The sequence below is a fragment of the Myripristis murdjan genome, chromosome 17 (assembly GCF_902150065.1).
Source record: "Myripristis murdjan chromosome 17, fMyrMur1.1, whole genome shotgun sequence".
NCBI lineage: Eukaryota > Metazoa > Chordata > Actinopteri > Holocentriformes > Holocentridae > Myripristis > Myripristis murdjan.
The window spans coordinates 3,771,190-3,786,620 of record NC_043996.1 but is presented as its reverse complement, the minus strand read 5'-3'; the positions used below and the strand labels follow the sequence as shown (position 1 = coordinate 3,786,620).

The window sequence follows — 15,431 nt, the reverse complement described above, 5'->3', positions numbered from 1 at the left end:
ATCAATATATTTCACTAAAACCTGTATTTATCCTCTCAGATAGGTGTAACTGAACCTGACTAGACTTGTGACTGTGATAAATTCCAGCTGTATTTCAGTTTCTTGACTTTAAATGTTTTTGAAAGTGAATGTTTTGTGTGTTTATGTTAGCTGTGCTAGCTGTTAGCTCTGTCTCTAATGTTAGCTAGCCAGGGCAATCTTACGCCTCTCTGTAACCATGGCAACACGCGCGAGGCTGCTGCCTTCACGGAGTCGGACCACGGGGGGAAAAAAATCGGTCTTCTAAAGTTGTGATCTGTGATATCATGTGGTTCAGAGTAAAACTTGGAGAAATTAATTTATTCTCTCATGACGAAACTTCACGATGAGAGAAACTTTATGAGAGCATCAATTTCTGCTGATTTACTCCGTGAACCAGCAGCTCACAACTTCATAAGACAGATTTTTTTTTTTATGTATTAATGTCAGACTGTCATGAGAGGTCAATGAAGGCAGCAGCCTGTCATCATAAATACAGATAAAACTCTAAAAAAAGTGTCTCATTTCAAATGTCCTGGCAGTAAAAGTACACTGAGCTCCTTTTTCCAAACAGTAACTGTGTTAGCTGGGATCTTTTTCATGCAATTAGAAAAAGAGCAGAGAACACGCTGCACACTACATGCTTTTAAAGGGGCATTACGCTCAACTGAAGTGAGGACCCTGTAGACCAGTGGCGGATACAGAACATGGCTAATGGGTGGGCCTAAAAAATTCTGGATGGGCCTGTTATTTCATTTTGTTTATTTTTTTAGATAGACATGTATAAAATTATATGATGAAAGAAAAAAAAAAAAACTCTCGGACTGATCTGATAGGGTGGGCAAGCTGTCAATCTGGGTGGGCCTACGCCCATCCAGGCCCACCCGTAGATCCGCCTCAGCTGTAGACTCAACTGACACATGTGGAATAAGCACATAATATGAATTGGGTTGAGTCTGCATGGTTCTCACTGCCCACACATACTCCACATTTTTGGCCAGGTGAGTCTAAATGGTCCTCGCTGCAGTTTTTCATGGTGCAGCTTTTATTGTGAAATTTGGAAAATGACAAAAAGTACAAGCAGGTTCCTCTGCTCCTCTTTGCTGACTGAACTTTTATTGTGAAAGGTTCCACAGTCTGTGATTGATCATCTGTTCTCTGTAATGGATCTGATTTAAAATGTAGCTCAAGCACAAATGGACTGAAGGAAAAGTAAAAACTTACTGAGAAAAAAAAAAAAAAAAATACACTAAGTGCACAAAAAGTTACCCAGTCACAGAAACGTGGGGAAATGTGAGTACTTGCTTCCACCTGTGGTTTTATACACAGTCTTGTCCAGGTGTTTGGTAAACTCAGTCTAGCCGAGTTCATTCTGTCTGCTGAGGTCAGACAATAGAGGAAAAAAAGTGATAGAAAAAATCACAAACACAAGAAACAAAATTAAGGCGTACCCGTTAATTACCCCAAAATGTCAAATTTCAATGGAAAAAAAGCACTGTTTTTGTTGTGTCTGTCTCTTTCAGCCAAATAACAAGATGGAGACCGGAGCTGAGCAAGCAACAGCTAAAGGCAAGAGGAAGACTTCTCATCATACATGTTGTTGTTATTACACACACACACACACACACACCACTGGGCTGGTGGTGCTGGTGTCAGTACTACAGTATCATCATGCTGAGCTGGACTCTCTCTCTCTCTCTCTCTCTCTCACACACATATGAAGAACGGATGATGAAGGTGTTGCGCCGCGGCCTCCCCTTCATCAGGGCCCTCAGGAGATTCGTTGATCACCGCTGGTTCGACGCGACCATATCCGCTGTCATCATCATCAATGTGGTTGCACTGCTGGTTGAGACCTGGGATGAAGTGGGTCCGGTGAAAGGTAAGAAAACACCACGTGGACGGTACGACCACCAACACACAGTTACAAAGCGCTTCACACATGTGGAAAAAGAAAATAAATACATAGAAAAACAAATACATAAAAAATATCCATAGAGCACAGATGGAGAAGACCTATAAGATCTTATGACAAACGTGGAGGGAAGAAAGTTGATTCAGGTTACAGCCTTAGTTTTGCAGTTTAATCAGACTTTCATATTGGATATATCCTCGTGCTTATTTTTATTGAAGTTTATTTTATTGGCTTTATCTTATTTTTGTGTTCTTGTAATGTGAGCATGTGAAGCAGTTTGGGCTGTATGTTTGAAGGAAGGTGCTATAAAAATAAAGTTGAGTTGTCATTTTGCTGGTGCGTCCCAGGAGACACACCAGCGAAATCAAACATCTAAATAACATCTTCATGCATTATGTCTCCTTACATTTAAGCCTTTTACCTTGACGTAATGGAGAAGTTTTTCTGTGTCATTTACACCCTGGAGTGCGTCCTGAAACTGCTGGCCCACGGCCTTGACTTCTTCAAAGAAGGCTGGAACTGGTTTGGTAAGACTCGCTTGATAAATCCCATCCCAAATCAGAGCCGCTGGAGCACGAGGTTTCTGCGCTTTCTCTAACACTTTTCCTCTGATGATGATCTGGCTCCTGCAGTGCTTGTGATCGTCATCACAAGTCTGTTAACAGTCGTGCCTGTGGAGGAAGACAGCCCGTACTACGATTTCCAGGCCATGGTCAAAGGCATCAAATCGATCCGGGGAGCCCGAGCAGCTCAGGCATTTCGCATCCTCACGTAGGTCACTTCTCTTCTTTAATCTCCCCTAATATTCCCAAGATCCAGTTTACCCCATCCTCACTACACTTACGGTCAGGTTCTAAAACTGTATTCCATTACAGATTACCGAAGACACGCTCCAAAATGTAATCTACAGCATATTCTGTTACATTACTCAAACTCAGTGACTTCATCTAAATAGTAGGTGTGGAAAAATGATTCACTTAAGTATCATGATTCTTTTTTTTGACAATTTTTTAAATAGCTTTTTTTTTTTTTTTTTTTAAATCACTGAATAGATTTAAAGTAAAAATATTGTTATCACATGAAACTAGACGACCTAAGGAACCCGTTGGTACCAGCATGTCATGCTAGACAACGTGGCTAAATATAGGTAGACACACCCACCTTCTGCTAATCCCATGCAGTTTGGGCCACAAACCCTGCTGTCCTCATGTGTTCTTGTGGCCTGTTGTAAAATGGTGTGTTTGTGCAGACTGGGGCCTAAACAGTCTTGGAGCTGCATCAGTTGGCTTTGACTGGAAAGCTGAGACTCTTGTGGATTCAATGAGCCACATTTGATTCATGTGTGATGATGTTCGCCCCCATAGCAGCCATTTCACTGCAGGCAGAGCATTTTTTTTTTTTTTTTTTTCAAACTGGACGTCACTGTATAAAATGACTTATAGTAGTTGTGGTGCTGGCTGACACAGTTTGTGCTGCACTGTTTCAACCATTTTCTTGCTTGCAATCACGTGTTTGCAAAGCTCAGGTATTTTGGGGTTATAATAGCCTGCTTTGTTTTTCTTTTTGTTTTTCTTTGCCATTCTCTTAATTTCCCACAGCCAAATCAGAAGTCTCCGCTGTGTCCTGGACGCGATTTTCGAGGCACTGGGTTACGTCACCGTCGTCATCGGGATCATGATGGCTCTGATCTACACGTTTTCTATTCCATTCCGGGTGTTTTTTGGTCAAAGCGACCCGGATCACTTTGGCTCCATATGTCGGACATGGGTCAGCCTCTTCGCGGTCCTGACTCTGGATGACTGGGGTGAGATCTTCACTATCAACAAGGCCAGTGGTAAGTCTGTGTGAGCGGCTGAGCAGCTGCCAACCAAACGTCTGAACCTGGAGTTCACAGTGACAGTTGTACTGCACATGTTCTATTTCGCTAAATGTTTGACCAAACTTCACCTTAAGTTTGACAAAATTTAAGGCGAACTTAAATTTGACAAAACACCCGATACCAGGAGAATGATGTGTGATTTTTTTCCTGAATTTTATCAACATTGTGAGTGTTAGAAAGCGTTATAAGCATTTTAATTTTAAATAGATGTCCAGGGTTAAAATCCCCAGCAATCATCAACTCCAACAATGTGGCAGTTCATGAGGTTATTATGTATTTAGTTGAAGACTGTATTGTCAAATTTGCACTCCAATGTTTTGGGCCAAATAGCCTTTTCTCGACTTCCCCAGACTGAGACCAGATGTTGGACACCATTTTCTCCTCTGGATGCCAATTGGTTCAGTTCCTATGGGTAGCATTTCCTGTTAGCTTAGCATAAAGACTTGAATTAATTGGGAATTGTTAGCCTGGCTGTGTCAAAGTGAAAAAATAAACCTTACAGCAGCAAGCAAGAAAACCGCAATCTAAAGCTAACTCTATATTTAGAGGACTTTCAGCCCCAATGTGATGCTGCTTTGAATGAACTTTTTCTGTGGCCACAGAGGGCACTCACTCCCACCACTGATCTGTATAATATTCATATCACGTAATATTCTTGCCATAGTACTTGTCCCCACATCTGACTCACAGTATAGATAGATAGATAGATAGATAGATAGATAGATTTTTATTGTCATTGCACAATCATATACGTATAATAATGCAACGAAATTAGGGCTCAGTCCTTTCGGTGCAGGGGAGAATAGAAAGCATCGTTCATCTTGCTAGTTGAATAGCCAAGTCCAGTAATAGATGGCTGCAGCCATGTCTCTGATATCAGAAAAAAATGATGTATGATGTATGTATGTATGTTTTGTGATTTCAGGTAACTCTTATGTCATCTTGATCCTTTGGCTCTACATTTACATTATGTACTACCTCTTGATCAAGTAAGTCACTGTTGGGCTGGGCGGGGGTGCGTTTCAGTGCATGTTGATATTCAGGATGGGAGCCTCAGTCCATTGACCAAATTCACAAGGAATGACCTTTACATGTGCAGGTGAACACGCATAATGTGAAACATGTTTGGTCTCACTGTGAAGGAATTTCCTGTCACGGATGTTGTAAATAAAGGTTTCCACCGTTTTCTCCTGACAGTTTGGTCCTCGCTGTGTTTGCGGATCATGTCCGACAAAAACTGTGCGAAAGAGATGACAGCCAGCAGCAACAGGTACGAGCCGTCTGAGGCCGCGAGGGGCCACACTGTGCATTTACTTCTTTTGAATGTATCACGTGAACCGAGTCGAAATGTGTTAACAGGAACAGGACGAGGCTGAGGACGAAGCACACGCACACCAGGATGCAGGTGGGTTTGCCTTCAGGTGTGTTGTTGATGTAATGGACGAGTGAGAGGAGAAAGTTTGTCACATCATCATCTTCATCATCCTCAGAGCCTCAGTACAGCGAAGCTGAGTCTGAATCCCAGGACCAACCAGGCGAGTTGTTGGCCTCTGCCGGCGAAACTGCAGACAGGTGAGGCCTCTATGTTCAGACCTGGTATTTTAGTTTGAGATATATATGTATGTATGTATCTATGTGTGTGTTATTATAAACTGTTTTGTTATGTTTTTTTTTTCTAATTTCATGATTTTGTTACTAATGTATACATAGTATAAGTAGTTTTCCTTGTATCTTTATGAAGTGTTTTTTCCTGTTTTTTTTTTTTCAGAAAATTATTTGAAAATTATAATTAGTATATATATATATATATATATATATATAGTTTTGTTTTATTAATTTTTTTTTGAAGTTTTTCCTTCTTTTTTATGATGTTTTGGTCATTTTTAGTTGATTTTCTCATCACATTTTTTCCCATGTTTCTGAGAGAGATAAAGTGAATTAGTCCAGGTTTCTGAAGGTTAAGTGGCTGACTGTGGTCCAACTCTCTCAGCGACAGGAGCAGGCTGAGGCTGAAGGTCGTCGCAGTCCTTACAAAAGCCAAGAGGACCAATGAGGAGGCCCGAGTCTTGGGCCAAATTGTTAACGAGGTGTTCGACACGTTTTTAGAGGTACGTACGAGCCGACTGCCGGGTTCCTCTGCAGGAACCGCAGACGCTGTGGGGTCACTGTGTTAAATCCTGCTGTGGTGTTTCAGGCCTTTGAGGAGGACGAGGTGCAGCACGAGGAGCCATGCTCCTGCACAGACAGGAGGAGCAGGCCACCGACACAGAATTCCTGAACATCTGGCCTGCTCTGCTTTCACTGAAGCAGCCCAGCAGAGGAGGAGTCTCAGTTTTGAATCAGTTCAGTAAATAAAATCAAATCTGTTCATTGAGTTACATGCATGTGTGCAGTTAGTGTTGAGTCCAGCTCCATGACAGATCAATAGCAAATAGTTAATTAATGTAGTCATTAAGGTCTAACACAGCAGGGTCCCAGAAGACAGAGACGTGTAGCATCATACAGGTGTTTCATGACAGGATGAAGGTGATGAGTCAGAGTGGGTTTGTCTTGACCAGCAGTGTTGATGAGCCAGCAGCCCCCCCTCACTGCAGGCATGCAGCGCTCTCTGGTCCAGAATGTGAAGGATGACTCAGCACTTTTCTCCACATCTCTGTAGACCAGAGCCACTCAGCGCTCACATGTGCATCTGTCTTTGTGATGAGGCTTTACATCCTGCAGCCCTGACATAATATCTATTATCATATTAATATAATTATACAATATCCTCTCTATGTACTATATCTTAGTACTATAATATCCCTCTCTATGTTCTACAATATCTCTCTAAGAACAGGACCTTTCAGGATGGAGTTCAGAGACTTGGAGCATCTCTGCTAATCACTGTCACACTTTGTGTTTTTTCCTTTTAATCTGTCACCAGTCATCGCTCGTGCTTCAGACTTACAGGCGGGCCATGTGGGAAACAGGAAGCTGAGATCTCAACGTTAACAGAATTACTTTGGTCTAATTGTACAGTAAGAAGGCGGGCCTTTGCCCAAGACTGTTTCCACTCAAAGGAAATCCCTTCCTATATGCATCCCATGTTTTCACTTCATTTTTTGTTTTAAGAGTAGAAGTTCCAATTATTGTTCTGAATTGCTTTCATTTTGAAATTTCATACCAAGTTCCTGTTTTGTTTTGGGTTTTATTTTGGTGGCTGGCAGCTCACCTGTGAGGAACGGGCCTGGTGAGCCAGGTTTGAATCAAATCAAACCAGACCTCTGCAAGGTGAGCGATCCCAGACAGCTCTGATGTTTGTTGCTGTTGAAATATTTACTTGAATTCAGTCTGAATCAGTAAATCTGGTATGAGCAACAGCAGCCCACAATATTAGGAATTTAAAAAACGCTGATATTTTCGCCTGTTTTTCAGGCGGCTGGAGCCGACGTGCCATGAATTATTTCACTTACAGTGGTACAAGTGTGATTCTCCTCTGTTCTCCTCCTTTCTCTGTGTGCTTGTGGATGGGTGCGGGTATAGAAACATGTTATTTATTTTTTAATTTGAAAATTAATTAAATTAATTTAGCGTGACTTTCAGGCGAGGTGGGAGGCTTCGTTGGCAAGGAGCTGCACCCCGCCAATAGAATGATAGGGGAAACACTGCTGTATCTCTTTATTGTGTATTGTACTTTACACAATTATTATCAAGGTACCACCTTTTTTGGCTTTTGACCAAAGGCGACCAGGCTTTAAGCTCTGCAGCAACCTGCCTGAAAAGCTTATAATACCAGAATAACTTCATCTTCTGAATCACATCACTTATAAAACTTCTTTTTCTGTAGACTTGTTTTTGCATATTTTATATCTCTCATGTTGATTTTATTTGATTGTAAAGCACCCCATTAATTCTGATTTGAAAAAAGTGCATACTCTCACATGTTTATTCATATACTGATATGAATAAACATGTGAGAGTATGCACTTTTTTCAGCAGCAGTAGTGATACAACACAAATATTATATGTTTCTACTGACTAGAAGTCTAAAATCTGATTGCTGATTCCATTGTGATTCCTTCTTATGTCCAGTCCATTACAAGAGCCACAAAACCACGTTGAGGAACTGCTCTGTTAACTGACCAAATGTAACTACAGTATCTTGAAGAGGCTTTACATACTGCACTGTGTAGAATATAAAGCTCTGACATAGCAATTTAATTATGACCAGTTTTTGATCAATGAAAAAAACAAAAGAAAAAGAATAAAGCTTTGAGCTTTGAATTTATAAATTCTATTCATGCTATTAGGAGTGAATGTTCATGGGCAATGGGCAGTTCTTAAAAATGTGATTCAATATAACAAACAAACTAATTAATTAATTAACTGAGCAGGGCTCAGATCAGTGTGCCAAAGTGTTGCAGATTTCATGTAGCACCTTTCCTATGAATCAAACATGATGAAAAACATTTTCAGCTAACACCTGGAGAACTTTTAGCCTGAAAGCCCAGAGTATAAATGCTGGCAACCATCATTCAAAGATAGTTCCTTAACATTTGATAGATAGATAGATAGATAGATAGATAGATAGATAGATAGATAGATAGATACTTTATTGTCATTGTCATTCCAACAACGAAATTGAAGCGCATTGTCTGTGTGTAAACAAAGAGCAATAAAAAAACCTAATAAATAGAGACTGAAAAGAGAAACACATACATACATGCTGGTCACACATAAACATACTGAGCACACACACCTACTGGACATTCAGTTATTGCACATCCTCATGTTGCACTGAACAGTCAACAGCCTTAGTGCATTATTCAGCATTGAGTGTAACCAATGCTCTGGGATACAAACTGTTTTTTAGGCGGTTTGTTCTGGCCTTAATGGTCCTTTATCTCCTGCCTGAGGGCAGCAGCTCAAAAAGACAGTGTCCTGGGTGTGTTGTGTCTTTGAGAATATTTTTCGCTTTTGTGAGACAGCGGGCACCATACAGTTCTTCCAAGGTGGGGAGAGAGCAGCCAATAGTCTTCTGAGCAGTAGTGATGACCTTCTGGAGCGCAGCTTTCTCTGCTGCTGTGCAGCAGGCGTACCACACACACAGTATGTTAGAACACTTTCAATGGAGCAGTGGTAAAAGGCCGCAAGCAGCTTCGAGGAGAGGTGGTTCTTCCAGAGAAGTCTCAGGAAATAAAGTCTCTGCTGTGCCTTCTTTATCAGCTCTGTGGTGTTGGCATTCCAGGCCAGGTCCTCTGCAATCTGGATGCCCAGGAACCTGAATGTTGAAACCCGCTCCACACTGTCCCCATTTATGTGTAGTGGTTCAATGTCTGTTTTATTTCTCCCGAAGTCCACGATCAGCTCCTCAGTCTTGGTGATATTAAAGACCACGTTGTCGTCAGTGAACTTAATTTGCCTCTCAAAGTTAGCATTCTGTACCAGTGAAATCTGTTTGATTGTTGTCTCCTTCACTTGGTCTAATCTGCAAATGAATCTAGTAGAGGGCACAGAAAACCAGGGGTCTGTATCCAGGGAGTGAGCCATCTCCAGGTGTATCGCTCTACATCTGATCTGATACAGAAGAACTTGAAGAAATGGACAGATAAATGAAATGAGACAAAATGTTTACGCTGAAAAACAGGATCTCAAATTTCAAATTCAAGACAAATTCAGTTTTAAAGATTAACATTTATAAAACTGAATTTAGGACATTTTAAGACTTTTTAAGGCCCCACAGACACTCTGGTGACACTGGGCTGAGTGAGGGGTTTTGTAAAAGAAACATATTTTAGTTCATTTAATTTGCAAAGATCACTAAGGGGCAGGAGAAGATCTGAGTTATGATGGCGCTAGGGACAGTGCGGCATCAGCCCTAAAACACACACACACACACACACACACAAACACTAATCAACTTTTTTCCTGTCTTTCTCCTGTAGTCTAAAGTGTCTCAGAGTCCCTTTGAATTTCAAGAGCCAGGCTGCCGGTCTTACAGATCAGCTGCTTTTACAGATACCCAATCCAGGTAAAATGTTGATATTGGTGCCGATATCCGATGCTAATATCGGATCGGTGCATCCCTAGTTGATGCACTGGAATCTCTGTGCCATGACATCAACCTCATGTCTGGTGGGGTATCTGGAGTTTTCTGTGGCTCTTGCAGTTGAAATCATATTAGTCATAGTGTTTCTTATGAGCCGGCATAAGAGCTCCTTGGATAAGGTCACAACGTGTTCGGTCCCCAGCCGTTTCTGCTCCAAGTAGGAGCGTCACACCTGTTCAAGCTTACTGTCTGTGAAGACAATGTATTCTGGGTTGGACACAGTCACAAACTTAGAAACGTTAGGCTCCTCTTTTGAAAGTCCACTGCCCTCAGTTGCCGATGGCTGTTGTATCTGAGCAGCGGTCTCCACCTAAAACACAATTACATTTAGAGATTTCATAAGATAAATATCTTGATTGCCTTTACTTGTTAGTTAAACAGACATACATTATCTTTTAGAGAACTTTTTCTTCTTTTTTTTGCAATGTGGGTCCTGATCAAAAGTTTGGTGGTTACTGTTAACTATTCTCCTATTAATGTTACAACACAAAACGGGTTAAGGTGCTCACACATTCACTTTCACTCAACTGACAAGCTAGTAGCTATAGCTAGCTAACTACCTCGCTCTCATAGCAAATAAGGCTAATAAATTTGGCTAATAAACTTGAGTGATATGCCAGTGTTATATTAGGGCTGTATTGGAAAGGGAACATGATGGGGTCATTATTTATTAACCTTACAGCGATGTATTTCACAAATTAGTTAACTTACCTACCGTTTGACCCCGCGCCACCGTCAGCTCAGCTGTGCTGCGTGGGCCACAGCGCTCACTATTGTAAACAATGTAGTTAGAGCGCTCTCTGCTGGACAAATCATGTAACAACGCTATATATGACCCCAACCATCTTTTCTGTATTATGTTCTGTAATAGACATAACGTGACAGTAGAACTGCTAATAGGCAGTAAGTCTATTAGCAGCTGGAAAATAGGAGAAGTTCCAGTTCGTTCCAAGACCACTTATCAAAAATGCATAATAATAAATAAAAAAAATACTTTTGGCTTTATGTTTTGGATGTTACAGGAATTTAACATTACATTAGTCCATGGGAGGACCCAACTTGCCAAGGTGTCTTCAATGCTGTCACAGGGCTGTCAAGTCTCACGCATTGGGCGAGACACACGCATTTCAACCCGTTCACACGCTCACACGCCACACCTTGTATTTCTCACGCAGAGAAATTACCAGGATAATGTCTACCAAGTTGCGCCGCTATTTTTTTATAACAGTGGAACAGGTAGAGGAATCAAGTGAGTTCTGGGTAGAGTTCACAAGGCCCTGCCACGCACCAGCTAATCAAGTAAAAAGAATATTCCAATGATACATTGATTCACGCGCACGCTGAAGTAGCTACAGACACAATGATGCATATATATATGTCCTCTTAAGACTCGAGCTCTTGTTTGATATGCATTTTTTATTTCTCTTTGCTATTTTGGCTTATTTGACCCTGATAAGTATAAAAACTAAGCATCAGCTTTCTACATGGTGTACTTTTAGAGAAAAATTATGTCCACATATGTGGACACTGGTTCTCAATTTCTTTAAAACACAATAAAGTCGCCTTTGTGTAATAGAATGCAAAAGTCTTTATTTTTGAACTTCATAGTGCAAAAAACAAAATGAAAGAAAAAAATGCCACTTTTGGACAGTTGCAGCTACAGTATGGCACATTTGAAATGCTGTAAACAGTTTCAGAAAGACATTATATGCCTTTAACAAAATCTAAAACATTAAAAGAAAAAAAATATAAAATATAAAACATTCTGTATTGTTTCTGTTGCATATTAATAACACTTACAAACACGTTTTTAACATTTTGAACATCATAGTGCAAAAAACAATATGAAAAACAACATTTTTTCCTCTTTAGGTCAGTCACAACTACAGTATGGCTCATTTGAAATGCCATGAATGCCCTTCTCCTTAGGAACATGTACACACCTATCTGTGAAAGGCTGTGTAACAGTTGCGATCAGCTTGCAAGCACAAGAACACCTTGCAGGTCACACAACACACTCGGGAGGTGTGCATTAGCCCTCCTGCGGACTGAGATATGGGGCGCTGTCATGGGATGTTTTTTTTTTTTTACCTTGTTTTGAATAGTCTTCTTCCTCTGACACTTCTGAAAAGTCTGCATCATCTTCTTGGCTGTGATGCTGGGTCAAGAGGGTCCCTGCAAGTTCCACACGGAACTCAAGGAACTGCATGACACTCCTCTTTGGTGTACCACATGTTGTGAGGTCTTTGCAGTAGAGCAGCCAGCTGTTGGCCAAAGCCAGATCTGTGAAGTGCATTAGGATCCGCATTGTCCACTTCTTGGTGCGGGCGCTCACGCGATAGTAACTGATCATTCTGTCAACCAAGTCAACTCCACCCATCTTGAGGTTGTACTCATGGACGATGCTTGGTCGCGAGACAAACACATACTTTTTAAATTTTTTGTGCCAGCGCTGGCAGGTGTCTTCAGGCTGTGCACCATGAACAACAGACATCATCAGTACAGGTTTGTTATCATACCACTCCACTACACACAACTTCCCATCTTCAGTGGAAACTTCTTTTGAGGTACCTCTCCCTGCTTTTTTCATGGTTATGTCAGAGGGCAACTTCTGCACAGCTGCAGCAACCCGGTTCTTCATTACTGTACCAGTCATGTACCAGTCATCTCCTTCTTCATCATTTGTTCTGCACCTTGGATGCTTGTGAAGAACCGATCACAATACACTTTTGTACCACGATGCAGTTTGACACAGACGAGCCAAGACTAAGCTTCCCAAACCCAGACCCTCTGGTTCTTCCACCTGCTCAAGCACTACACCTGTACCTTTTTTTTTATTATTATTACAAACACTATATTATTAATTATTATTATAAACACTACAGGATATCTGGTTATATTAAATATTGCCAAAACAGTTGAGATATGAGAAGTCATCAAGTTGCTGCTGTTCCAAAGAATGACTGTCTGTCCTCCAAGTCTGTACTCCCGAGTCGACCTCGCCAAGTCCCAACTTCAAAGTTCACAAGTCCGAACTTGGCAAACTTGGTATTGAGAAACGCCTCATTTCTCAGGCCAAGCTTAATTTTTTTTTTTTTTTTTTTTTTCTGTAGCATTCATCTTGAAAAAAAATCTCCTCTTGGAGAGACTCACACCTCAATCGGATTTCCCCTCACATCAATAAAAGTGTCTCACTAACCTGATTTTCTCTGATTTGTGCGAGCTCCATCTTTTCAGGACCACAACTTGAAACCACCTGTATATTAAGAGTAAAATTAATCATGTTTCATTTTCAAATGTTTTATCAAAGCAGAAGTCCCTGTAGTTTGTGTAATGGATTCAAAGTACTGGGCCTTTTCATCTGACATTGTTGCTTTAACCCTTTTGTGGTGTTCATATGTTTGTTACTCAGCCAGTGTTGTTTATTCAGCCAGGGTCTGGTCAACCCATTGCATTGTGGGGTTTTTAATTTAACACATCCAAACAATTTTATGTTGAAGATCTCAACAGATGTTTACTTCATCCCAATTACAAGCAATATAATCAGCATATATGGTTAATATTTGTCCTTTACCTTTGTTAGATCACATTTATGAATAAAAGTGCTCGTTTTTTTTTTTTAACTAAAATGTACTAAAAAAAAGAATCTATAAAAATCAAGATATAAGTGGAAAAAAGATGTTTATCATGAACAAATTTACAGATGAAGCAAGGTTTTTCACGTTGGGTTTTTTATAACTTTGAACTTCATTAGAAATTGAACACATTCAACACAACACTCAACACAAGCTGAACACATGCAGTAACCATGTCAGTCTAGACAGCACATCAGCCCCACTGAACACACTGCCTCTTCACACCAGCCTATACAACACATGAGGGGCAGAGTTTTACTGTGTGTGTGTTGCATATGTATTTCTTGCACTTGACGCATGTATATTGTGTCCAGAATAGTTTTCTGGATGGAATCTGGGATGAAACACTCAAAGGAAGACCTGATGTCCTCCACATGAGTAAGTGCCATCCACGTTGGCCCTGGTTGCATCTTCATCACACTGGCAGCCATGCAGGCTGGCTTAGGCAAGAAAACCATTGAATTTCATCATTTTTTTACATCCATATTTCTTCACTTGCTAGCTGATGACAGGCTTGTTCTGGTCCTGGAGCTGGCTGCTGACCGGCTGGTCCTGGGACTGGCTGCTGACCGGCTGGTCCTGGGCCTCATTTTGGAACTGGTTGATGCTCAATCTCATACTCTTCTTCAAAGTCACTGTCAGACTCTGAATTTTCAGAAATGTGATCCTCACATTCTGAAACCTCTTCCACTACATCATCGTCAAAAGGTTCTCTCTCCAAAATCATTTGCAAGGCCCTCTGAGCAGAAGATCTTTTGGCCATCTTGATAAGGTGTAATAAGGAACCACACTGGCAAAGCTATATTCATTGTGTCCCGCCCCCAGCTGGCAGCTGGCATAAAGTATTATATTATATATGAGAAAATAAAGACTCCCCCAAGACAGAGGGTAAAATGTGCGGGAATGTGAGAGCAGACAGGTGTGGATGCTTCACTTTGGAAATAATGGTGCAACGTTATGTGGGAACAGCAGGGGCAGAAACACAAAACACAACACACACAACACACACACACACACACACACACACACACAAACAGCAAACCCCACACAGGAGGACAGAGTGGAGGTGCACAGGAGCTACAATTTCCACACTTTTATTGGGCCCGGGACCCGAACATCCTGTATGAAATATAAATGTGTAGGGGGGGTGTGCAGTGTGTGGTCATTAAAAATGTGTTCTGATATACACTACTCACAAAAAATTAGGGATATTTGGCTTTTGGGTGAAATTTATGGAAAATATAAAAAGTTCACACTACAGTGATATTATATCATGAAAGTAGGGCATTTAAGTAGAAGCATACACTGGTGATTTCCTCATCTCAAACAATTTCTTGAAACAAAAGCCAACAACAGTGGTGGATATACCACAACAAAAAATGTCAGTGTCAGTAACTTGTCATGTGCATCAATTACAGCTTGACAACGACGTCTCATGCTGCTCACAAGTCGACTTATTGTCTGCTGAGGCATGGCATCCCACTCTTCTTGAAGGGCGGCCCTCAGGACATTGAGGTTCTGGGGTACAGAGCTCCGAGCCTCTACACGGCGACTCAGCTGATCCCATAGGTTTTCTATGGGATTCAGGTCTGAGAAAGTGCAGGCCACTCCATTTGAGGTACCCCAGTCTCCAGCAGTCATTCCCTAATGATACGACCTCGATGAGCTGGAGCATCAAACACCTGATGTGAAAATTCCGTTAAACTCCTTGTTAGAGAACAGCAACTTGTGCAAAAAGTACTGAAACATTGAACAGTTGGACATGTGCATTCAAAAGTTTACAGAAGGTCACATTAAGTTCACCTGCAAAGGTTATAATGCATTTTAGGTTCATCCTGAAATTTCACCCGAAAGCCGAATATCCCTAACTTTTTGTGAGTAGTGTATGTTCTTCAC

The 15,431-nt window shown here is 41.1% G+C and overlaps 1 protein-coding gene across 1 annotated transcript; it reads left to right on the top strand.

Moving 5' to 3' along the window:
- The first annotated feature begins 1,749 nt into the window (after nucleotides 1-1,749).
- Nucleotides 1,750-6,090, top strand: LOC115374796 (cation channel sperm-associated protein 1-like). Its single transcript, XM_030073921.1, has 10 exons — nucleotides 1,750-1,900; nucleotides 2,347-2,460; nucleotides 2,566-2,704; nucleotides 3,532-3,767; nucleotides 4,738-4,801; nucleotides 5,010-5,082; nucleotides 5,172-5,217; nucleotides 5,303-5,384; nucleotides 5,803-5,920; nucleotides 6,007-6,090. Exons 1-10 carry the CDS (start codon nucleotides 1,750-1,752, stop codon nucleotides 6,088-6,090), a joined length of 1,107 nt encoding a protein of 368 aa, XP_029929781.1.
- Nucleotides 6,091-15,431: the final 9,341 nt, after the last annotated feature.